Raw genomic sequence first — 23,535 nt, 5'->3', positions numbered from 1 at the left:
GCACTTTTGAAGGATTATTATGCATCAGGTCCTCTACTTTGTTTTGCAGAACGGCCAAAGACATAGATAGCCCAGCTTAGGGACTGCACCAAAGAGTATGGGTATGTGTGTAAACCATCCTGAAAGATGTAAGAACAGGCTCCCTTAGCCCCTCTTCCAATCAGTTTTATTCTCCTGTGCACCTCACCTAGAAATCTTGGTATGATACTAATCCTCAAGGAACTCAGATTTCCTCGCAAATAACATTTGTAGTGCTACCACCCTATGTACAACGTGTGTTTTTCACTCTGTCATGCTCAGCTGTGTTCCTACATGAAGTTAAAGATACTCCTTTTAAGACATTTTTTTGAGACTTCAAAGTGGGGCATGAGATGATGCCTCTAATAAGGAATAAGATGGAATCAATTATACTCTGGGCTTGAATCTTCTTCAAGATCTGTGCTCCATCATACCTCAGTAACTTACTGATGGGTGTGAGAGGAAGAAAGGCCAAGAAACATCTAAGGAGGAGGCTTCTAATGCCTACAGTTCCAGGTGCTCATTTCTTTAATCAACCACATCATAAAAATCAGAAAGAAAGAAACCGCAACGAACAAAGGGAAAGGAAAAAACAACAGCCTTGTTCTCCCCAGCCTCTTCGTTCTCCTCTTCCTCCTTGGGTTGGAGGGGGGAGGTGGCACATCCGGGGCTCAGGGCTGGGTCCCAGGCAGGTCTGCTATGCAGACAATTGAGTTTCACTTCCTGTCAGCCCCAGAGCTGAGACAGGATGTCTGAGGGCACAGTGGGGGGCCTAGGGTTGGGTGGTCAACTGGAGCCACTTTAGGACTGATTCTTGCAGAAAGTACACCTCAGATAGTACAGACAGGAACAATGCATTCCTCTAGTTTTTAGAGACTTTATCTCACTCTTACCTTTAATCATTAGTAACAGGGTTATGGAAAGGAGATCCAGAAGGGCTGAAGAACGATTGGTGAAAGAAGGGCAAGGGTTAAGGATGGCAGTGTTAGAACACTTGCAATGACTATGTACTGAATGTATATCAGTTTTTACACGAGTCTTTTTGAGATTTTCTGAGCTGGGCCTCTGGTGGAAGTCAGGAAGGTGGAGTACGGGAGAGAAGGCAAGCTGTGACCCCAATAAAACTTCAGAAGCTTCATTTCAAAGCTTTAGTAAATTTCTAGTCAGCCATTGCTCTCAGCTGGGTTGTTGTTGTTTTTTTTTTTTTTTTTAAGTGGGACATATAGCCTAGTGTTGGAGGTGGTCACTTTTTTTGTTGGACATTAACCTAGGCCAAAGTGGGGATTTGGAGGAAGATAAAACTTGTTGAGGAAAAAACAACACAGGGGGTGAGGGAGGGCCGGGCAGACACCTGAGGAGAGGAACCTGTAGCCGGCCCCTCCCAAGCTGCGGGGGAAACGAGTTTAGCAGGACTTAGCCCTGAAGGAACAAGAGCTGCCGAAAAAAGCGGGGGAGGGAGAACATTTGGGTTCCTCTAAAGAATAGGGAGACACGGGGCCCAGCAGGGCTGCAAAGGGAGTGAACGTGCGGCTCGGATTATTGGCGTTTTGCCCGGATTTGGATCCCCAGAGCGCTGAGACTTGGCCGAGGTTAATTAGAATACTAATTGGGTCCGCCCAGCAGCCTTCACCTCACCCTCTGACCCTGGGGCGAGCCCGAGGAGGCTCCCGGGTCGAAGGCCAGAGCAAATTTGGGCGTCGTCACTTCGCCGCCCGAGTCCCTGGGGCCGCCCCAGGGGCAGGGCCAGGCCGGAGCTATCCGCCCCGCCCGCCCACCGCGCCTTCTCAGCCGTAGAAGTCGCCAGCAACCCTGTAGCTGCGGGGACAAATGACCGACAGGCAGCGCCCTCGGCCTTGCACGTCTCTCTCGGGAGGGTTGAGCTGAGCGGCCAAGGGCAATCGGCGCGCGATTTCTACCTCCCCATCTTCTAAGAGAGGGTCAGTTGGGGTCTTGCGTTCGCCCCCAACACTGGTGCGCCCCAGTGCGTTCCCGGAGTTTGCCTGCCCCGCCCCGTATCCCCAAGCGGCTCTGGAACCTGGGCGCAGGCCAGGACCTGAATATCCTTCTTTTCCTCATTCACTAGCCTTCCCTCTCCCCCGCCTTCTGGATGCAGGTGGGCCTTGCCCCCTTTTCTCCCGCAGGTCCTAGACAGACGAAGAGTGCCTGTGGGATAGGGGCTGTGCTTCGGAACTTCTCTCGGCGCCCAGAGAACTGCTATATACGCAGCAGGCGCTCAATACTGCTATCAATGGCAGTAAAAGAGGCTACAGCTCTTATTTTATTTTAGTCTTCAGCTTCTTTCCGCCTCCTTCACTTCTGTCCACCAAATGGTGTACTCTCCCTTTAAGACTAAAATGGTGGCTTGTTACGATCTGGACTCCACTTCCGGTGGGGAGGGGGGCGGGACCCCAGCCCGCTCACGCCGGAAGTGGTTTGCGTTTTCAAGATGGCGACTCCCTATGTAACTGACGAGACCGGCGGTGAGTGCGGGAGTCGCGGAGCCGCTTCTCCCCGGGCTCTCGGGGCAGGGGTTCGGACTTAGAAAGGGGTCTGTGCCCCGCCCATCCCGGGGCCCCTCCTTTGCCCCGCCCTCCGGACCGCCTTCCCCATTCATTCTCTCCTACGGGGTGTCACCTGCGCCCCCTTCTGGTCTCTTGTTTGGGGGTCTCCGCTTCCGGTCACCCAAGCCCTGGGGTCCTTCAATGCTGGTCCTTGATCCAGGACCCTCACGAGCCCTTAGCTTTTCTCCAGCACTTGGAGCTCCCATATCTCTTTTGGGTTCTTCAGCCTTGGGGGCGCCTCCACTCTCAATTCCCTCCAATTCCTGATCCCCCCCTTTCCCCCTCCCCCATCTCTCAGTGTACCTGCTTTCTACCCTACCGGAGCTCCTTTTAAATACTATTTATCAAAACTGTATCTGTTGGAGACCTCCTCATTGCTACATAGTTCTTTTTCCACTCTTCCTCATCTTAATTGTTAGTTCACTGAGGTCCAGAGGTGTGAGGAGAAGAGGAACCTAATACAACTTTCAGCTGGAGTTCTCTCCTTGATAACACCACCCATCACCCTTCGGTACCTTCTCTGGTGATGGTGATAAGAGTTGAGGGATCTGAGGCGGTAGAAGGTAAACGAGAAGGTGTCTAGTGGCCTCTCAAGTCCTCTGACAAGTTTATGGAACCCACTATTTCTTCTAGTCAGGGAAGATTTTCCAACCTGGCTGATTGAGATGCTGAAGTGTCTGCTGTGTATGTGAGGTTTATATATTGAAAACTGGGAATCAAGATTTTCATTTTGGCTATGCCCCATTCCTAATTGCCTCATCTTTAGGAAAAATGTGCATATCTATTCAGTGACAGTCGAATAAGATAGTATATGTGAAAGCGATTTATAAAATGCTGTGCAAGGCAAGGAGTTACTGTTTTTTTGTAGTCCTCATTGTGTATTTGTAATAGCAGTGAGTGTGTGTGTGTACTTTGGTACATGCAGTCTGTTTTAAAATATACCTTTTATGCCTCTTGCTTTTCTTGTTTTCCATGTTACTTCTCAACCCACCTCTCATATGGTATCTAATGACAACCCAAGTCTCTGCTACTTCTCTGCAGCATCACCTTTCAAAGTGGTACAAGTTCTCTTGCTCTCTACATAGTAGGTACTTCTTCAATTTGCCTCTTTTGATGTGTGCTTTGAAAATATTACTCATTGTCCAGTACATTTCTACTTATTAACTGTTTTCTTTAAACTGATTTAATGAAAATTCAGATATGACATCTCACCTTACCCTCCCAAGAGGTATCTTCTGTTCTCATGTGACTGTGTAGAAGAGAAGGAATCACACTGCTTTTTTGCTTTCCCTTGCTGCTTCCAGATCATTGATCTACCACTGTCACTGTAATTCTCCTGGAAGATGTTGCCATGCAATTGTAGCATTTTCTCTAAAACTTCAGGGCCAACATCCACTGCCCACAAGGACAAGACGTATCATATCATTTCATTCTGTTTCTCAGTGTCTCCACTCAGCATCTATGGAATACTTAAAGATACATATTTATTATTTATTTGGCTGCATCCACACAGGGGATTTTTGTTGTGTCATGTGGAATCTTCCATTGGGTCACACAGACTTAGTTGCCCTAGGGCATGTGTGGTCTTAGTTCCCCTACCAGGGATTGAACCTGTGTCCTCTGCATTGCAAGGTGGACTTTTCACCCCTAAACCAACAGGGAAGTCCCTGCAATACTTTTATAATTCCTCAACGTGAGATTATTGATTTTCCTTTGAATTTTCAAGCCAGTTACACATCAGAACCACTGCAGTCTGGACCTACTACATATCCTACTACACAGAACACCACCAGTGACAGGGCTCCCCATCACTTACTTTACTTCCTTACTCAGTCACCTTTTTTACTTCCACACACCCATAGAATCAGCTTTTTGCCCTCTTTAGTTTCTCTGGTCCTTGACCTCTTCCATTTCATTTCATTGAGTCTACCAGCACCTTTATGACTACTATTTCTTTTTTTTTTAGTTTTTAAAAAATTAATTAATTTTTGATTGAGCTGGGTCTTTGTTGCTGTGCATGGGCTTTCTCTAGTTGTGGGGAGCAGGGGCTACTCTTGTGATGCTTTGGCTTCTCTGTGGTAGAGCACAGGCTCTATGTGCACAGGCTTCAGCAGTTGGCAGCACTCAGGCTCTGTAGTTGTGGCACATGCACTTGGTTGCTGGACATCATGTGGAATTTTCCTGGACCAGCGATCCAACTGGTGTCTCTCACATTGGCAGATGGATTCTTATCCACTGCGCCTCAAGGGAAATCCCTGTTGTGACTACTTTTGATGCTGCCCTGCTGGATCTCTGTGACCAGTCACTATCCTCATTGCTTTCTTCATTCATTTTGATCTTCTGTACTAAGCAAGCACTTCTGTTATCTTGAATCATACCCATCAACTTTTTTCTTGGCTTCTGCTTCTAGGCCACAGTGCATGGCTAGAGAAAAGGCATGGACTGCAGCACATTCGGTGTAATATAACAATGTTAACTTCTGTCAAGGTCATGGATTTTCTCCAATTCTTCTTTCTATTAAAAAAAATTTTTTTTTAATTTATTTGGCTGCTCTGAGTGTTTAGTTGTGGCATGCAGAATCTTTAGTTGCAGCATGCAGACTCTTACTTAGTGGCAGCATGTGGGGTCTAGTTTCCCGACCAGGGATCAAACCTGGGTCTTCTGCCTTAGGAACGCAGAGTCTTAGCGACTGGATCACTAGGGAAGTTGCATCCAGTTCTTCTTTCTCCATATGCTTACATCCTAACATGGCTATTTTCCCTACCTTTCTCAGCTCTGTGACTTTCCCTTCTCCTTGTGGCAACTGGCCTCACTTTCTATTTCATTAAGTTAAGGTCTGTTATTTCTTTTTCCTTCCTTTTCATAGCCTGATTTGAATATCAGGTTCACACATACTATTTCCATTTCCTTACTGCTTACTTGTTCCTTAACTTTTTTTTTCTTTTTGGCCTCACGGCTTTCAGAATCTTAGTTCCCTGACCAGGGATTGAACCCAGGTCACAGCAGTGAAAGTACTGAATGAATCTTCCTAACCACTGGCCTGCCAGGAAATTTCCTTGTTCCTTAAGTCTTTACAATGGCTTCTTTCTAGTACCAATTTCTCTCCTGAGTTGTCAGTTCCCTTTTCTAATTGTTTGGTGAGTAGCTTTTATTCTTAGATATACAGTCACACCTTAAATCCTGTCTGACCAAAATCATTATCAGTTTTTCCTTATTTCTGCTAAAGGCACCACTGTTCTACCCAACCTAAGATGAACTTATTGCATCATTCCTCTCTTTCTTTCTCCCTTTTTAAATTTTAAATAGACTATTTTTTAGAACAGTTTTAGATTTACAGAAAAATTGAGAAAATGATACAGACAATTCCCATATACCTTAAACTCAGTTGCCCCGTTAATTAACGTCATACATTAGTATGAGATTATTATTGCAATTAATGAACCAATATTCCAAACCATGGATCAAACCCAGGTTTCGTGCATTGCAGGCAGATTCTTCATCAGCTGAGCCACCAGGGAAGCCCAAGAATACTAGAGTGGGTAGCCTATGCATTCTCCAGCGGATCTTCCCAACCCAGGAATCGAACTGGGGTCTCCTGCATTGCAGGCAGATTCTTTACCATCTGAGCTACCAGGGAAGCGTTATAAACTAAGGTCCATACATTATTCAGATTTTCTCAGTTTTTACCTTTTTTTTTTTTTTAACCTGTTCCAGGATCCCTTATTAGATTTAGTTCTCATGTCACCTTCAACTCTGAGAGATTCTGAGACGTTCCTTGTTTTTGATGACCTTAACAGTTTTGAGGAGTATTGACCAGGTATTTTTGTAGGATCCCCTCTGTAGGAATTTGATGTTTTTCTCATAATTAGTCTGGGATTAAGTAACTCCGGGAGTTGGTGATGGAGAGGGAGGCCTGGCGTGCTGCGATTCATGGGGTCGCAGGGTTGGACATGACTGAGCGACTGAACTGAACTGAACTAAAGTGCTTTTTAGGGAGGGATCATAGAAGTAAAGTGATATTTTCATCGTATCATATTGAAGTTACATAGTATCACATCGATTTTTTTTTTTTACTCTTGATAGTTACCATGATCTCCTGCCAGAGGTGGTATTTGTAAGATTTCTCCACTGTGAAGTTACTTTTTTCCCCTTCTCCTTTCTGTTTTGTACTCTTCAGAAGAAAGTCACTATCCACAGTCCACACTTAAAGAGTTATACTTCCTTTAAGAATGTAATATTTATACACGTTTGGAATTCATCTGCACAGGAGATTTTTCTCTTTTCCATGATACATTTATTCAATAATTTATTGATGGACAGAAAAGCCTGGCGTGTTGCAGTCCATCCGGTTGCAAAGTCAGACACAACTGAAGGACTGAACTGAACTGAATTTATTTGTATCAATATGGACGTTGGGTTATTTTACTTATTTTACTGTTCAGATGTTCCAGCTTTGAACATTGAGAGCTGGTTTAGTTGGCCCTGTGTCCCTTTGACATACCCTCATCAGTGTAGGTTTTTGTTGTTTTGGGTTTTTTGTTTTTGTTGTTTTTCAGTGCTTCCTTTTTGACACTAGAAGGTGCTCCAGGCTCATCTTGTATATTTCCTGTCCCAGAACTAAGGTCCTCTTTTTCTCCAAGGAACCCTTGTTCTTTTTACTGAAGAATGATGTAGGAAACCAAGATCAGAACACTAGATGTTTTTGTTATTATCAACAAAAGTAACTGGGGTGTTATTTTCGCATTGTCTTTCAATCCCACCCCCTCAATCAAAGTATCATTTTTCTCCTCCTGCTGCCATTACCGTTATTCCATCTTCAATATTGGTTAGCTATATGGCCTGGGAATTTTAAGCCTAGGGAAATCCAAGATTTAGTTTTCTTATCAATGAAATAGGAATAGTAACTCCTACATTATAGGATTATTGTGAGAATTAATTAAAATTTAAATGAATTAAGGTACATGTCTAGTACATAGAAAAGAAAGAAAGTGAAGTTGCTCAGTCATGTCTGACTCTTTGTGACCCCATGGACTGTAGCTTACCAGGCTTTTCTGTCCATGGGATTTTCCAGGCAAGAGTACTGGAGTGGATTGCCATTTCCTTCTCCAGGGGATCTTACTGACCCAGGGATCAAACCCAGATCTCCCACATTGTAGGCAGACGCTTTACCTACTGTCTCAGCCACCAGGGAAGTCCTAAGAAAGTACGTAAGTCCTAAGGAAGCACATGGACAGTACCTAAGACATGGTTCTGTAGTTGTTACTTTTTATGTAAAGATTTGGTTTAGAAGAAATTATATGTGTAAAGTATCAAGCAGAAGACTTGAGTCAATCTAACTGCCTGATAAAATTCTAGTTTCCTTTAACCTGCAGATATTGCCATGACTTCCTAAACGGTGGTTCTACCTCTGTCTCTCTGTTGCGGTTTGACACACTGTTGCCAGATTACTGCTCAAGTGCAGTTTAATTATGTAAAGTTTGTTCAGTTTAATTTTTCAACTGTTAAATTTGGCATATACCCTTCTGATCTTTATTGTTCTGTGCACTTTAAGAACATTTTTTAATCAGACGGTATTTACGTTTTTATGTGTTGCTTTTTCATTTAACCTCATGACATAAATATTTTTCCTTGCTATTAAAAACTCTTTGTAAACATCTTTTAAAATACTGGCAGAGTGTTTTATTTGAGCATGCACCCTGTTACCTTTTTTCTGTTATTGGACTTCCAGATTGTTTCTAGAATTTTTGTTATAAAAACTTGATGAATGTTTTTGTCTGCATTAAGGATTTTTTCTTAGGATAGATTTCTCAGAAATAGACTTACTGGATTGGAGGGTACAAACTTTTATTTATTTTTAATTAATTATAAAATTCATATTGATTATAGAAAACTTAGGAAATATTTTCATAACTAGTGTAAAGTATAAGTCACATGCATGTTTGGTAATTCCAGAGCCCAAAGATGACTACAGTTAATGTTTCCTTTTAGTTTTTCTTTCTATGCACATATATAGCATTATCTATTTAACATAATTCGGATCATACTGAATGGCTGTGCTTTCCAGGATGTAACTCTCAGAACACTTAGTAGTCCTGTGAGATGTGCTATAAAATAAAAGGCTAAAATAAAAATAAGGTTCCTGTGGTCAAATAAATTTGAGAAACACTGTAAACCATGTTCCCATCAGAATATTCACATGAATAAGAACATAATGTGTTTAAGTCTTTGTTGATAAGAACAAAAAAAATTTTTTTCCTGTGTTTTAACCCAGAATTTCTCAAACTTAACAAATTTTGAGGGGTAACCCTTGTTAATATCTTACAGAAGTAGTGTTTTATATAACGATATTTTTTGGAAATGCTGCTAAATATTAGGACTACCTTATTCCCTTGCTTAGATTGCTTTCTGAAGGATTTTACCACTGACAATATGTGAAAATACTGGTTTCAGCACTTCTTTGACTACATTGGAATTCTTATCTTTAAAAATTCTACTGCTTTGATAGATTAAAATAATATTCTATTGTTTTAATTTTTATTTCCTTTGATTACTAGTGAGGTTGAACTTTCTGGTATTCTTTTTCACTTATAACACAATACACAATAGTAGTGTAAAAAGCATAGCCTTCGGAACCCACAGATTGGATTCGAATTCTGCAGTTTACTGACACTGTAACTTTGGGCAAATTAGTATAAATACTGAATGTTTATATTAATTGGCATGAAGCAAACACTTAATAAAGGGTAGCTGCTATTATCTTTTTGGAATTGGCTATCTAACATACAGCCTATTTGCTCTTACATTAAAGATACTCCTCTCTAGTATGAGCACAAACCACTTTTCAATACAGTATCATCACATACTATTATTGTGAACGTCGCTCAGTTGTGTCCGACTCTTTGCGACCCCTGGGACTGTCCATGGAATTCTCCAGGCCAGAATACTGGAGTGGGTAACCTTTCCCTTCTCCAGGGGATCTTCCCAACCCAGGGATCGAGCCCAGGTCTCCCGCATTGCGGGCGGATTCTTTACCAGCTGAGCCACAAGGAAAGCCTTTCACACACTATGTCTCTGCTTAAATCCTCCAGTGAAACTGGGCAGTAAAGTATAAAGCAAGGGAAACTACATATCAGTAAGCTGATAGGTAATCACATCAGAACTGAGTTCAGATTGCACATATTAATACATGCTGCCTTTGTGATCTTAATCATATCTTCGATCTCTTGAAGGCTTTGTTTCCTCAGCTGTAGATGATGATAATCTACCTATTGTCTAGAATCACTGCAGTAGTATATGTAAAATTCCTGGTGTATTGTGGCCACTTATTAATGTTCTTTCCTAATTGTTTTCAACATACTGTGAGTTTTACACTGCCATCATTTTTTTTTTTTAATTGTGTTGCTTTTGGGACTTCCGTGGTTGTCCACCAGCTAAGAGTCCGAGTTCCCAATGGAGGGGTCCTGTGTTTGATCCCTGGTCAATGAACTAGACCCCACAGGCCACAGATCCAGATCCAGATCCACAGATCCCACAGGCCACAGATGCCAAGATCCGGCTCTGTCAAATATTTGAAAAAATTGTGTTGCTTTTGAAAGGTTCTTGTATTTATTTACTCATGTTTATCTATTTGGCTGCACTAGATCTTGGTTGTGGCCTTCAAACTCTTAGGTGTGGCATGTGGGATCTGTTTCCCTGAGCAGGGATCAAACTTGTGTCCTCTGCATTGGGAGTGTAGAGTATTGGCCACTAAACCACCAGAGAAGTCCCTGCACTGCCATAGTTTTGCTTGTTGTTATTCTTAGAATGCCCTTTCTTTCTCTGCCTACACGAATATCAGCCACTGATTTACTATTGTTATTATTTACTATTACATAGTCTTTGAGATCAAGTCCCTGAGTTTTTCCTAATTTCATGTCACTTTCCCCCATCAAGTAGGGTGTGGTAATTTATTCTCTTGAAATCGCCTATTAGTATGTATCAGTGTCTCTTAGGGGTACCTAAAACATTCATATATATCTGTATCTGTATATTTTTGGCAGAACCATGCAGCATCTGGGATCTTAGTTCCCCAATCAGAGATCAAATCCATGACCCCTGCTTGGGAGAGTGGAGTCTTAGCCACCAGACCTCCAGGGAAGTCCCAAGACATTTATATATTTATCTTATTCTTTGTTTACCTAACTTGTTCACCCTTCTCCTTACTTAAACTGTAAATTTCTTGAAAGCGGGGGCCAATTTACTGATCTTGATAATTTCCGTAGCATTTAGTAGAGGATTTTTCTCATAGGCTTTCAATAAATGTTTACTGCATTTGATTAATTTGTAGTCTGGCTTCTGACCACTTTACTTTTCTGAAGTTGTATTCTTGAACATAATTAGGAATTTCCAAATTGCCAAAATCAATAACCTTTTTCTTCTCAGTTCTCCTTTTCCTTAATCCCTTTGTAGTATTTAATACTGTTAATCACCTGGCCTACCTTCAGACTCTTGGTCTCCATGGAATAGTACTGTCCTAGTCTTTCTTTTCTAGGATTACTTCCTGGTGTCTCTGACACCTTTTCTTTCTTAAGGAGAATAATCAGGACTGTTTTTCTGGGGTCACTCCTCCAAATTGGGTCTTCTCTTTTAATATTCTATGTTAGAAACCACACCCGAATATTATAATTGGTGGCCTTGAGGTCATCCTCAGGCTCAGATCTGTAACCCTGATCTTAACTTTGAAGCAGGCACCAGGGCTTCAACACACCTTTAACAGTCACTTCCATGTCACCCTTTGGAGTTCTTTCAAGCCTTCCTGTGTCGTATCTTCACTGTCTCCCCACCCCCACTCCCCGAAAACTTTTTCAATTTAAGGAAATAGTTTGAGAATTATAAAACAGGAGATGTGAGGAAATAACAAAATTTACAAAGTTTTTACGGTAGCAGTCTCTAACCTCTTTGTTTTTGGTTCTCTCAAAGATGCCTCCTGAGGGCATTTTCTTGAAGTACAGTGGTTAAGACTCTGCACTTTCACTGCAGGGGGTCTGAGTTTGATCCCTAGTAAAGGAACTAGATCCACATACCACAACTTAGACCTACAAAGCCAAGTTAAATGAATGAAAGTAAATATGTACTTAAAAACAAAAAGATGCTACCTAAGAATCTTGATATTCTGCCCATGGTTTTTATTTCTAGGTTTCAGTTCAGTTCAGTCCCTCAGTTGTGTCCGACTCTTTGCGACCCCATGAATCACAGCACGCCAGGCCTCCCTGTCCATCACCATCTCCCGGAGTTCACTCAGACTCACGTCCATCCAGTCAGTGATGCCATCCAGCCATCTCATCCTCTGTCGTCCCCTTCTCCTCCTGCCCCCAATCCCTCCCAGCATCAGAATCTTTTCCAATGAGTCAACTCTTCGCATGAGCTGGCCAAAGTACTGGAGTTTCAGCTTTAGCATCATTCCTTCCAAAGAAATCCCAGGGCTGATCTCCTTCAGAATGGACTGGTTGGATCTCCTTGCAGTCCAAGGGACTCTCAAGAGCCTTCTCCAACACCACAGTTCAAAAGCATCAATTCTTCGGCGCTCAGCCTTCTTCACAGTCCAACTCTCACATCCATACATGACCACAGGAAAAACCATAGCCTTGACTAGACGGACCTTTGTTGGCAAAGTAATGTCTCTGCTTTTTAATATGCTATCTAGGTTGGTCATAACTTTCCTTCCAAGGAGTAAGTGTCTTTTAATTTCATGGCTGCAGTCATCATCTGCAGTGATTTTGGAACCCTAAAAAATAAAGTCTGACACTGTTTCCCCATCTATTTCCAATGAAGTGATGGGACGGGATGCCATGATCTTCATTTTCTGAGTGTTGAGCTTTAAGCCAACTTTTTCACTCTCCTCTTTCGCTTTCATCAAGAGGCTTTTTAGTTCCTCTTCATTTTCTGCCATAAGGGTGGTGTCATCTGCGTATCTGAGGTTATTGATATTTCTCCTGGCAATCTTGATTCCAGCTTGTGCTTCATCCAGCCCAGCGTTTCTCATGATGTACTCTGCATAGAAGTTAAATAAGCAGGGTGACAATATATAGCCTTGATGTACTCCTTTTCCTATTTGGAACCAGTCTGTAGTTCCATGTCCAGTTCTAACTGTTGCTTCCTGACCTGCATACAGACTTCTCAAGAGGCAGGTCAGGTGGTCTGGTATTCCCATCTCTTTCAGAATTTTCCACAGTTTCTTGTGATCCACACAGTCAGAGGCTTTGGCATAGTCAATAAAGCAGAAATAGATGTTTTTCTGGAACTCTCTTGCTTTTTCCATGATCCAGTGGATGTTGGCAATTTGATCTCTGGTTCCTCTGCCTTTTCTAAAACCATCTTGAACATCAGGAAGTTCATGGTTCATGTATTGCTGAAGCCTGGCTTGGAGAATTTTGAGTATTACTTTACTAGCATGTGAGATGAGTGCAATTGTGCGGTAGTTTGAGCATTCTTTGGCATTGCCTTTCTTAGGGATTGGAATGAAAACTGACCTTTTCCAGTCCTGTGGCCACTGCTGGGTTTTCCAAATTTGCTGGCATATTGAGTGCAGCACTTTCACACCATCATCTTTCAGGATTTGAAATAGCTCAACTGGAATTCCATCACCTCCACTAGCTTTGTTCTTAGTGATGCTTTCTAAGGCCCACTTGACTTCACATTCCAGGATGTCTGGCTCTAGATCAGTGATCACACCATCGTGATTATCTTGGTCGTGAAGATCTTTTTTGTACGGTTCTTCTGTGTATTCTTGCCACCTTTTCTTAATATCTTCTGCTTCTGTTAGGTCCATACCATTTCTGTCCTTTATTGAGCCCATCTTTGCATGAAATGTTCCCTTGGTATCTCTGATTTTCTTGAAGAGATCTCTAGTCTTTCCCATTCTATTGTTTTCCTCTATTTCTTTGCATTGATCGCTGAGGAAGGCTTTCTTATCTGTCCTTGCTATTCTTTGGAACTCTGCATTCAGATGCTTATATCTTTCCTTTTCTCCTTTGCTTTTCACTTCTCTCCTTTTCACAGCTATTTGTAAGGCCTCCCCAGACAGCCATTTTGCTTTTTTGCATTTCTTTTCTATGGGAATGGTCTTGATCCCTGTCTCCTGTACAATGTCACGAACCTCATTCCATAGTTCATCAGGCACTCTATCTATCAGATCTAGGCCCTTAAATCTATTTCTCCCTTCCACTGTATAATCATAAGGGATTTGATTTAGGTCATACCTGAATGGTCTAGTGGTTTTCCCTTCTTTCTTCAATTTAAGTCTGAATTTGGTAATAAGGAGTTCATGATCTGAGCCACAGTCAGCTCCTGGTCTTGTTTTTGTTGACGGTATAGAGCTTCTCCATCTTTGGCTGCAAAAAATATAATCAATCTGATTTCGGTGTTGACCATCTGGTGATGTCCATGTATAGCGTCTTCTCTTGTGTTGTTGGAAAAGGGTGTTTGCTATGACCAGTGCATTTTCTTGGCAAAACTCTATTAGTCTTTGCCCTGCTTCATTCCGTATTCTAAGGCCAAATTTGCCTGTTACTCCAGGTGTGTCTTGACTTCCTACTTTTGCATTCCAGTCCCCTATAATGAAAAGGACATCTTTTTTGGGTGTTAGTTCTAAAAGGTCTTGTAGGTCTTCATAAAACTGTTCAACTTCAGCTTCTTCAGCGTTACTGGTTGGGGCATAGACTTGGATTACTGTGATATTGAATGGTTTGCCTTGGAAACGAACAGAGATCATTCTGTCGTTTTTGAGATTGCATTTCGAACTCTTTTGTTGACCATGATGGCTACTCCATTTCTTCTGAGGGATTCCTGCCCATAGTAGTAGATATAATGGTCATCTGAGTTAAATTCACCCATTCCAGTCCATTTTAGTTCCCTCATTCCTAGAATGTCAACATTCACTCTTGCCATCTCTTGTTTGACCACTTCCAATTTGCCTTGATTCATGGACCTGACATTCCAGGTTCCTATGCAATATTGCTGTTTACAGCATCAGACCTTGCTTCTATCACCAGTCACATCCACAGCTGGGTATTGTTCCTCTTTCAGTATCCTATCATTTTACCTTTTCATACTGTTCAGGGGGTTCTCAAGGCAAGAATACTGAAGTAGTTTGCCATTCCCTTCTCCAGTGGACCACATTCTGTCAGATCTCTCCACCATGACCCGCCCATCTTGGGTTGCCCCATGGGCATGGCTTAGTTTCATTGAGTTAGACAAGGCTGTGGTCCTAGTGTGATTAGATTGGCTAGTTTTCTGTGAGTATGGTTTCAGTGTGTCTGCCCTCTGATGCCCTCTTGCAACACCTACCATCTTACTTGGGTTTCTCTTACCTTGGGCGTGGGGTATCTCTTCACAGCTGCTCCAGCAAAGTGCAGCCGCTGCTCCTTACCTTGGGCGAGGGGTATCTCCTCACCGCCACCCTTCCTGACCTTCAACGTGTTATAGCTCCTCTAGGCCCTCCTGCACCTGCTGCGAAGCCACCGCTCCTTGGACGTGGGGTTGGCCCTCCCGGCCGCCGCCCCTGGCCTCGGGCGTGGGGTTGCTCCTCCCGGCCCATGATATTCTGCCCACGGTTTTTATTTCTAGGTTTAGGAATCTGTAAATCTCTCCTTCCTTTTTGACTTTACCTTTGGAAGATCCGCTGGAGAAGGGAAAGACTACCCACTCCAGTATTCTGGCCTAGAGAATTCCATGGATTGTGTATAGTCCATGGAGTTGCAAAGAGTTGGACATGACTGAGTGACTTTCACTTCACTTCACTTGGATACCATCAAGGCCAGAGAGTGAAACCAAAGATAACATAAAATAGGTGCTCCTTTGTGATAATGGGCTGTTTGTATCTCCAGCGGTTTCCAGTTAGGATGGCTGTTCAAGAAGTTTCTGTCCCTATCCTTTTTCACATTCCATCTTTACTAGTCTTAAGCCTTCAACTGTAATCTCTATGCAGTTTACTTAAACGTCTGTTCCTAGCTGTCTCTCCTTGTGTTGTGTGTTAGTGTGTTAGTCGCTCAGTCGTGCCCGACTCTTTGCGACTCCATGGACTGCAGCCCACCAGGCCCCTCTGTCCATGAGATTCTCCAGGCAAGAATACTGGAGTAGGTTGCCATTTCCTTCTCCAGGGGATCTTCCCAACCCAGGGATCAAACCTGGGTCTCCTGCACTGCAGGCAGATTCTTTACCGACTGAGCTACAAGGGAAGCCCCAGCTGTCTCTTCTTAGTTCCATGTAAAAACACTGCCTTCCTAGAGTTGAATTAGTCATTTTCACAAAATTGTCTTCTCCTTTGGATTTTCTGTATATCAGTAGTTTATATTCTCCTCCAAATTGTCCACATTCAAGAGTGATATTGCAGTTAGTGTTCTTACCTTTCTTTTTCATTAGAATGAATGCTACAAGAAGGCAAGACCCTTGCTTTCTTTCTTTATTCATTGTTGTATCTATAGCTCCTGTTATAGTGCCTGCCACAACAGCAGGTACTCAATAAACATTTAAAATCCATGTGTGAAGAATGTTATTACTGTGTGCCTGTGTACCCACAGATATGTTGTGAAAAATACGAGACGTGAAAAGCACCAGATTAAATCCACTGTAGCGCAATAATTTCCTCTCATTCAAATGTTGGCAGTCTTGAGATCCTGTCTTACTCTTTATAATAAATTTTTCTTTCATTTTCTTTTCAACATCCATACAGACCATTTAAATCAAGTCTTCTCACATTGAAACTATTCTTTTTTTTTTTCCTTTGCCTTTAGTTTATGTTACACATTTTCAGGTTAACCTTCTTAAAGCACTGCTTTGAGCAGATCATCTCCACTCCCTTAATGGCCTTCATTGTTCTCTCACATTAGGAAGCTTGAGTTCAAGCTCAAGAGGAGGTGGATATCCTTCATATTCTGATTAACTTACTTCTAGTCTCTTTTCCCATTACATGTGTTTTTTGCCCAAACTATGTTGGATTCTTACTGTTCCCTAATATGGTATTTAGATTTATTTATTCATTAATTTGAATTGATTACAGTCTTTGATGGTTCAGGCCCTGTGCTTCAAAGATCAAGGGCAAAGTTTCTGCTCTCAAGCAAGCAAACAATCATGTTAAACATTAGATCCTGATAAAAGGCCAAAACAGGTGCTGTGAGTGCACAAAGGGCAACTTCTAAATGGGTTTGGGGTGGAAAGGTCAGGAAAGACTTCACTGAGGAGTTTATACTTGAACTTGACCTTTAAAGACCAGTTCAGTTCAGTCACTCATGTCCGACTGTTTGCGACCCCAAGAACCGCAGCACGCCAGGCCTCCCTGTCCATCACCAACTCCCGGAGTTCACCCAAACCCATATCCATTGAGTCAGTGATGCCATCCAACCATCTCATCCTCTGTCGTCCCCTTCTCCTCCTGCCCTCAATCTTTCCCAGCATCAGGGTCTTTTCCAATGAGTCAGCTCTTCGCATCCAGTGGCCAAAGTATTGGAGTTTCAGCTTCAACATTAGTCCTTCCAGTGAACACCCAGGACTGATCTCCTTTTAAGATGGACTGGTTGGATCTCCTTGTAGTCCAAGGGACTCTCAAGAGTCTTCTCCAACACCACAGTTCAAAAGCATCAATTCTTTGGCGCTCAGCTTTCTTCACAGTCCAACTCTCACATCCATACATGACCACTGGAAAAACCATAGCCTTGACTAGATGGACCTTTGTTGATAAAGTAATGCCTCTGCTTTTTGATATGCTGTCTAGGGTGGTCATAACTTTCCTTTCAAGGAGTAAGCGTCTCCTAATTTCATGGCTGCAATCACCATCGCAGTGATTTTGGAGCCCATAAAAATTAAAGACCAGTAGTCATTAAGATAAGAAGAAAAGTCTATTCCACGCCAAAGGAAGGGCATAGAGAATAAAGACACAGGTGAGATTTGTGACTATGTCAGTGGCCAGAGCAGAGAGTGGCATAGAGGCTGGAGACTAGCAAGACCAGGGTCAAGAATGCTTTTGTGTGTGGTTTCATGTCCATCCAAATACCCTGAGGGAAACAGGAATCCAGGAAGAAATTTAGGTAGGTGAATGACTAATTTGTCCCTTTGTTTACATTGTCCTAAAAGCCTGAACTACTTCCCTTTCTTCTCTTTCCTCATAACCACACCCCTACCCCCACCTGTCTAAATCTTGCTTGTCTTCCCAAGATCACAAAGTTGCTTTGTCCTACATAAAATCTTTATAAGTCACCTAGCCAAAAATGATTTCACCCTCCTTTGTGTACTCATTCTCTAAGCCGTTTAGCTCTGAAACCCAAAATGAGATTTTAAAAAACCCACAATATAACAATGGGAATTTTTGAAAGGAAAAGTTATTCATAATACAATCACCAAACATAGCTTTGCATATTGCACATTCTTTTTGTAATTTATGAATCTAACATTTAATATCAGAAATCATAGTATATATATGTTTCACATTCCATTACATCATATTAATGATTAAAATTATCATTTTTTAATGGCTGTATTATAAACCATTCCTATATAGCTGGATGTGATTTGTTTTTAATTTTTAGCTATTTATAAATACTGCCATGGTTTCACGATTACCATGAATCTTTTTTTCTCTTTGGTCTCTTTTTTCTTTGTTTTTTCCAGTTGGACTATTTCCTCATGCTAAATTTTCAAGATTGATTTTACGGAAACAAAGTGTGTTGTCTTTGACTTTAAAAGTCTTTACCCCTCTCCCAGTCAGTGAATTACCAAGTGCTGTTGTTTCTTTGATAATATATCTGGCATCATTCTCTTCCTTTCCTTTTTCAGCCAGTTCTGTCTCATACCAGGATTATTGCAGTCTTTTTTTTTCCTAACTGATTTCCCCAGTTTCCAGTGTTTTCCCTTAACAATTCATCTTTTCATCATGCCAGATTAATTGCCCTAAAACTCTGCATTGGATAAAAGATTCATTCATTTGACAGCTATTTAGTGAATGCATGCCATGTGCCAGATATTAAGCTCCTTAACTGGCATTTCAAAGTCTGAACATTCTCTCATTACTTTACATCAGCCCTGGTTCAGCCATGCTGGTCTAGTCACCATGTCCTGCCCAGGCCGAATACACTGCCATGTTGGAAATTTTGTTTTAGAATAGGATTCTGTTTAGAATCCATTCTCCTTCCATTTTCATTGGCTTTAATTTGATTCTTTCTCCAAAGCCCTAATCTCAGTCCTCTCTTGGAGCCTCTGTTTTCTCCTTACTGAGTTTTTATTTTTGTCTCTAAGCTATTGCAGCTAAGCAATGTTCTCAGTGTCCCTCTTTCATTCACCGATAAATTCTGAATTCCTTGACCTTTTTAAGACTTTCTAAGACATGGCCCTATTTGTAGTTTTCAATGTGGCTTTGTATTATTCCCCAACATGAACTGTCTGGTTCTCCTGCACGCCTCTGTTTTATGATCCTTGCATACTCCAGGCCGTCCCCACAATCCAAGCCTTTCTTGGCTCATGTTTGTTCTTTCTCCCATCCCCTCTACCTGTCAAATCTTATCCATTTTTCTTTCATATTTTTTGGTTTTAGTTTATTAATGATGTTTGCATTATGAACACAGATAACACTGTGTAATCCATGTGGGAGGCTCTAGACTTGACTTTTTATTTTTTTAATCTTTTTTACTTTCTTGCCTCCCCTTTTTAAAACAGAAGTTATAGTAAAAAAAAAACCAAAAACACGTGTAACATAAGATATAAATATATGTTTGTAAAACTTATGTTATTAAAGGTTAATGGTTTCTACTACATCATCTTCCAGGTTGTCCCTCTTAAGGTAACCAGCATTAAAGTCTTGATAATCTTGGTATGTGTCCTTCCACACCTTTCCCTTTGTCCCTGTACACAAACCGTATGGGTCTAAGTGCCTGTCCTTGCCCCAACAAGAATGGGAGCCTCCTCTACACCAGCACTCCTCAAAATGTTGTCCAGGAGCCTTGGGGATTCCCTAAGACCCTTTCCAGAGGTCTACAAGCACAACTATTTTGATAATGTACTAAGATGCTATTTGCGTCTTTTACTGAGGGTTTGCACTGAGGGTACAAAAGGAATGGTGGGTAAAACTGACCCTTTAGCACTAATCAAGGTGGTGGGACCAACACTGTACTAGTCACTGTGTTCTTCACTGCCACATGCTTATAATAAATAATGCCAGTTTCACTTAAGAATGTCCTTGATGATGCAATAAAAATGATTAATTTTGGACTTGCCTGGCGGTGCAGTGGTAAAACTCCACACTCCCACTGTAGTGGGCACAGGTTTGATCACTGGTCAGGAAACTAAGACCCACATGCCCAGAGGCATGGCCAAAAATTTTTTTTTTTTTCAAAAGTTTAAAAATTATTAATTTGATTAAACCCTGGCTGGCCCTTAAATACACATCTTTTTATTTATTATTTTTCCAGCATTATTGAGGTATGCCATAAAACATTATGTACAATGTTATAGGTGTACAATGTAGTGATTTGATTTGATACACTACATATGTTGTGAAAGGTTTACCACAATAAGGTTAGTTAACAGTTGGACAGGACTGAGGGACTGAACTGAACATACCCTTTACCTCACATAATTACCATTTCATTGATTTATGATAAGAACATGAAAACTCTTCACAGCAACTTTCAAGTATGTATTTCAGTTTTGCTGTCTATAGTCACCGTGCTGTACCTGATATCCGCAGAACTTATTCATCTTATAACTGAAAATTACACATCTTTTTAGTGTTCTCTGTGAATTAAATGGGAAGGAAACATGAGACACTGCTGCCCCCTGAAGTGATGTGGCCTCTCAAGGAATAGCACTGCCATGGTTGTCCAACTTGCAAGCTAAACAAGCTTCCTCTTCATGGAACTCTATTTTTACTTGGAAGAAAGACTGACCAACTATAATTCAGACCTGAGTATCTGATAGGCATTTTCCTGTAAATGAAAGAAGTGAGCCTGTCATTTCATGGAAATCAACTGACAGCGCTTATTGCCAGTGATAAAATTCAAGCCTTCAAGTGGAAATTAGAATTTTGGAAAACTTGTATCTGCCACTATGAGCACAGCAGCTTCACAGTAAAGAGTTTTCTGATAACATCAATGGCTATGATTTAAAAACAAATCTCATCATGAAATGTATAATATTACAAAATAAGAGTGTATGGGAGATTCTGAAAAAAGTTTGAGGATCTCTACATATTATCCTCCAGCTTGCATTTTCACTTAGTATATCATGGATACCATTCAAGGTCAGTTCATTTGTATCTAACTTTTTTTTTAAAATAACATGGTGTTATATCCTGTGGATGACCTACATCTATTTGGTCACTCATCTGTTGATGGCTATTCAAGTTGCTTTCAGCTTTTTGCTAATTTAAATAATGTAGCAACATTATTATAATGTGAGCATCCTTTGCATATAGCCTTGTGTGCTGGGCCTTTTATTTCTACAGTATGGATTCCTGAAAGTTGACCAATGTTTTTAACCATCCACCTTAGTAAAACTTCTTTTCTATAACATCTCTGGTTATTTCTCCCTCTTATGATTCTTGTTTTTGCCCTTTCTGGCTTCTTATTCATATACTGTCTTTTGATGTCCTCATGTTGCTTGTGTTTTTTTAAACTTCCTCTGTGTCTGCCGCATCTTGCCAACTAGATTATAAAGATAGAAACTCCCTGAGGGCAGGAATGGTGTATTATACAGTGTATAGGCACTCAGTAAATAGAGAGTAAAGGTTGATATGAGAAAAGAGTGCCTTAATGGGTGCATTTAGTGGAAGGGACTGGGGGAAACCATGCACTCATGCATTCTTTCATCTTGGGAGCTATTTGAAAATTAGAGTAACTCTCCAACCTAATTCTCCCATTTCAGGCAAGTACATCGCCTCAACACAGCGACCTGACGGGACCTGGCGAAAGCAGCGGAGGGTGAAAGAAGGCTATGTGCCCCAGGAGGAGGTCCCAGTGTGAGTGGTTAGGCATGAGGTGGGGGTATTTAATGGGCACCATACAGCAAGAAAGAACATGTGAATTTCCTGGTCCCAAGATCCTAAGAAATGGAAGGAGGGGGCTGCGATTCAGGGGTGAGTGAGGGATGAGTAACCAAATGAATGACTAGTCCAGTTTCTAGGGCCTCTGATCAGCAGAATCTGTAAAAGCATTCAGAGATCCAGAGCTTTAGGACCTACATGTGTGTTAGTTACTCGGTCTAACTCTTTTCGACCCCATGGATTGTAGCCTACCAGGCTCCTCTGTCCATAGGATTTCCCAGGCAAGAATACTGGAGTGGATTCCCATTCCCTTCTCCAGGGGATCATCCTGACCCAGGGATCATACCTGAGTCTCCTGCATCACAGGCCTTACCATCAGCCACCAAAACCTAGGGATCCTCCAATCTGCAGAGCTGAGGAAAGCTGGGGAGGGCCTGGAGGGAGAGGAGGGCAGCAGGAAAATGAAAAGGCTGATGTAAATTATGAGGTTGGGAAAAGGACTTGAAAAGTCAGTGATTCTTTGACACTGTTCCCCACAGGTATGAGAACAAGTATGTGAAGTTTTTCAAGAGTAAACCAGAATTGCCCCCCGGCCTGAGCCCAGAGGCCACTGCCCCCATCACCGCTTCCAGGCCTGAAGGCGGTGAGCCAGCCCTCTCCAAGACCGCCAAACGCAACCTGAAGCGGAAGGAGAAGAGGCGGCAGCAGCAAGAGAAAGGGGAGGCGGAGGCCTTGAGCCGGACTCTTGAGAAAGTGTCCCTGGGAGAGACAGCCCAGGTCCCCAGTGCCCCACAGGCCTCCCGGGCAGCGCCAACGGCTGCCTCAGACCAGCCCGATTCAGCTGCCACCACTGAGAAGGCCAAGAAGATAAAGAACCTAAAGAAGAAGCTTCGGCAGGTGGAAGAGCTGCAGCAGCGGATCCAGGCTGGAGAAATCAGCCAGCCCAGCAAAGAGCAGCTGGAGAAGCTAGCGAGGAGGAGGGCACTGGAGGAGGAGCTTGAGGACTTGGAGCTGGGCCTGTGAGGCCTTCGGGGATTAGGGGATGGACTGCAGAACAAACCGTGGGGCTCTCTGGGGTCCTGGGGAACGTGGGCAGCAGCAGTCGGGAGGGGTATCCCCGGACTGGCTCACTTCCACTTCTCATGGCCCGACTCCGTCCTCCAGAGCCTAGCCTCTCCCTCGTTCCTTCCCTTTTTCCCCTAACTCCTGTTTTTTTGGACTTCTCTCTCTCCTGTCCCCAGTGTTCAAGATCTCAGTGACTATCCCAGGTACCTTTGCTGCTGATTTGGGTGTCTTGTTTAAAAGAAAATTGGGTGGGTGGGAGTCTCTTGGAGAACTGAGGTTGAGGATTGGGGAAGTACACCCAAGTCTTGGAGTCTTGGTTCCTGTTCACAGTGTTTATGGGTTATCTCCCCTTCCATCCCTCACCTCTTTTTTTTTTTTTTTTTCCTTTTTTTAAAAAGAACAGAATAAACTCAAGTAGACAACATGTCTTGCTTTGTCTCTTTTCTTTTCAGCTTCTAGTAGTTGTTTTATCCTCTTCATTTGGGCACAGGAAGATATGTGTTCAGAGTAGTGTCTTTTTGCTTTTGTAAAATTACATATATCACCAAATTAGCAACACTGATTTCTGTACATGTTTGCTCAGACATCAGTGAACAGAAATTAGTGTTATAATAAAATGTAACTTAGAACAAATTTAATTTGATATTAATTTGCATGTATTATCGTTATCGTGCTGCCTAGCAATGGAGCCCTAGTATCTCCCTTACTGTTTATTTCTGAAAATCATCAATCAGGGATTGAGCTTGGGCCACTGCAGTGAAAGCACCAAATCCTAACCACTGGAACACCAAGGAGGTCCCAGGACAGCTCTTATGAAATTTTACCTTATCAGATGCCACCCCAAGATGGCATTGTGGGGCAAACAAGAAGAGGAATTTACAGCCGAAA

At 42.2% G+C, this 23,535-nt stretch overlaps 1 protein-coding gene across 2 annotated transcripts; it reads left to right on the top strand.

The window, feature by feature from the left end:
• The first annotated feature begins 653 nt into the window (after positions 1 to 653).
• PYM1 (PYM homolog 1, exon junction complex associated factor) lies at positions 654 to 23,280 on the top strand. Of its 2 annotated transcripts, XM_055577303.1 has the most exons (4): positions 654 to 1,955; positions 20,331 to 20,841; positions 21,465 to 21,558; positions 22,122 to 23,280. In XM_055577303.1, the coding sequence occupies exons 2-4, from the start codon at positions 20,826 to 20,828 to the stop codon at positions 22,603 to 22,605; spliced, it is 594 nt and encodes a 197-aa protein (XP_055433278.1). In that variant the 5' UTR covers positions 654 to 1,955; positions 20,331 to 20,825; the 3' UTR covers positions 22,606 to 23,280. The 2 variants fall into 2 exon arrangements, with proteins under 2 accessions (XP_055433278.1, XP_055433271.1); XM_055577296.1 differs by lacking the exons at positions 654 to 1,955; positions 20,331 to 20,841 and adding an exon at positions 1,966 to 2,498.
• The last annotated feature ends 255 nt before the right edge of the window (positions 23,281 to 23,535 follow it).

Source organism: Bubalus kerabau, chromosome 1 (genome assembly GCF_029407905.1).
Source record: "Bubalus kerabau isolate K-KA32 ecotype Philippines breed swamp buffalo chromosome 1, PCC_UOA_SB_1v2, whole genome shotgun sequence".
NCBI classification, from domain to species: domain Eukaryota; kingdom Metazoa; phylum Chordata; class Mammalia; order Artiodactyla; family Bovidae; genus Bubalus; species Bubalus kerabau.
The sequence above is the reverse complement of the archived record's forward strand: the minus strand, read 5'-3'. Positions and strand labels throughout refer to the sequence as shown.

Excerpts from the sequence above, each read along its gene's own strand:
- PYM1 (XM_055577296.1), top strand. The coding sequence starts at position 2,465 with ATGGCGACTCCCTATGTAACTGACGAGACCGGCG. Across the intron at positions 2,499-21,464 it reads TGTAACTGACGAGACCGGCG|GCAAGTACATCGCCTCAACA; the intron begins GTGAGTGCGGGA and ends CTCCCATTTCAG. Across the intron at positions 21,559-22,121 it reads CCCCAGGAGGAGGTCCCAGT|GTATGAGAACAAGTATGTGA; the intron begins GTGAGTGGTTAG and ends TGTTCCCCACAG.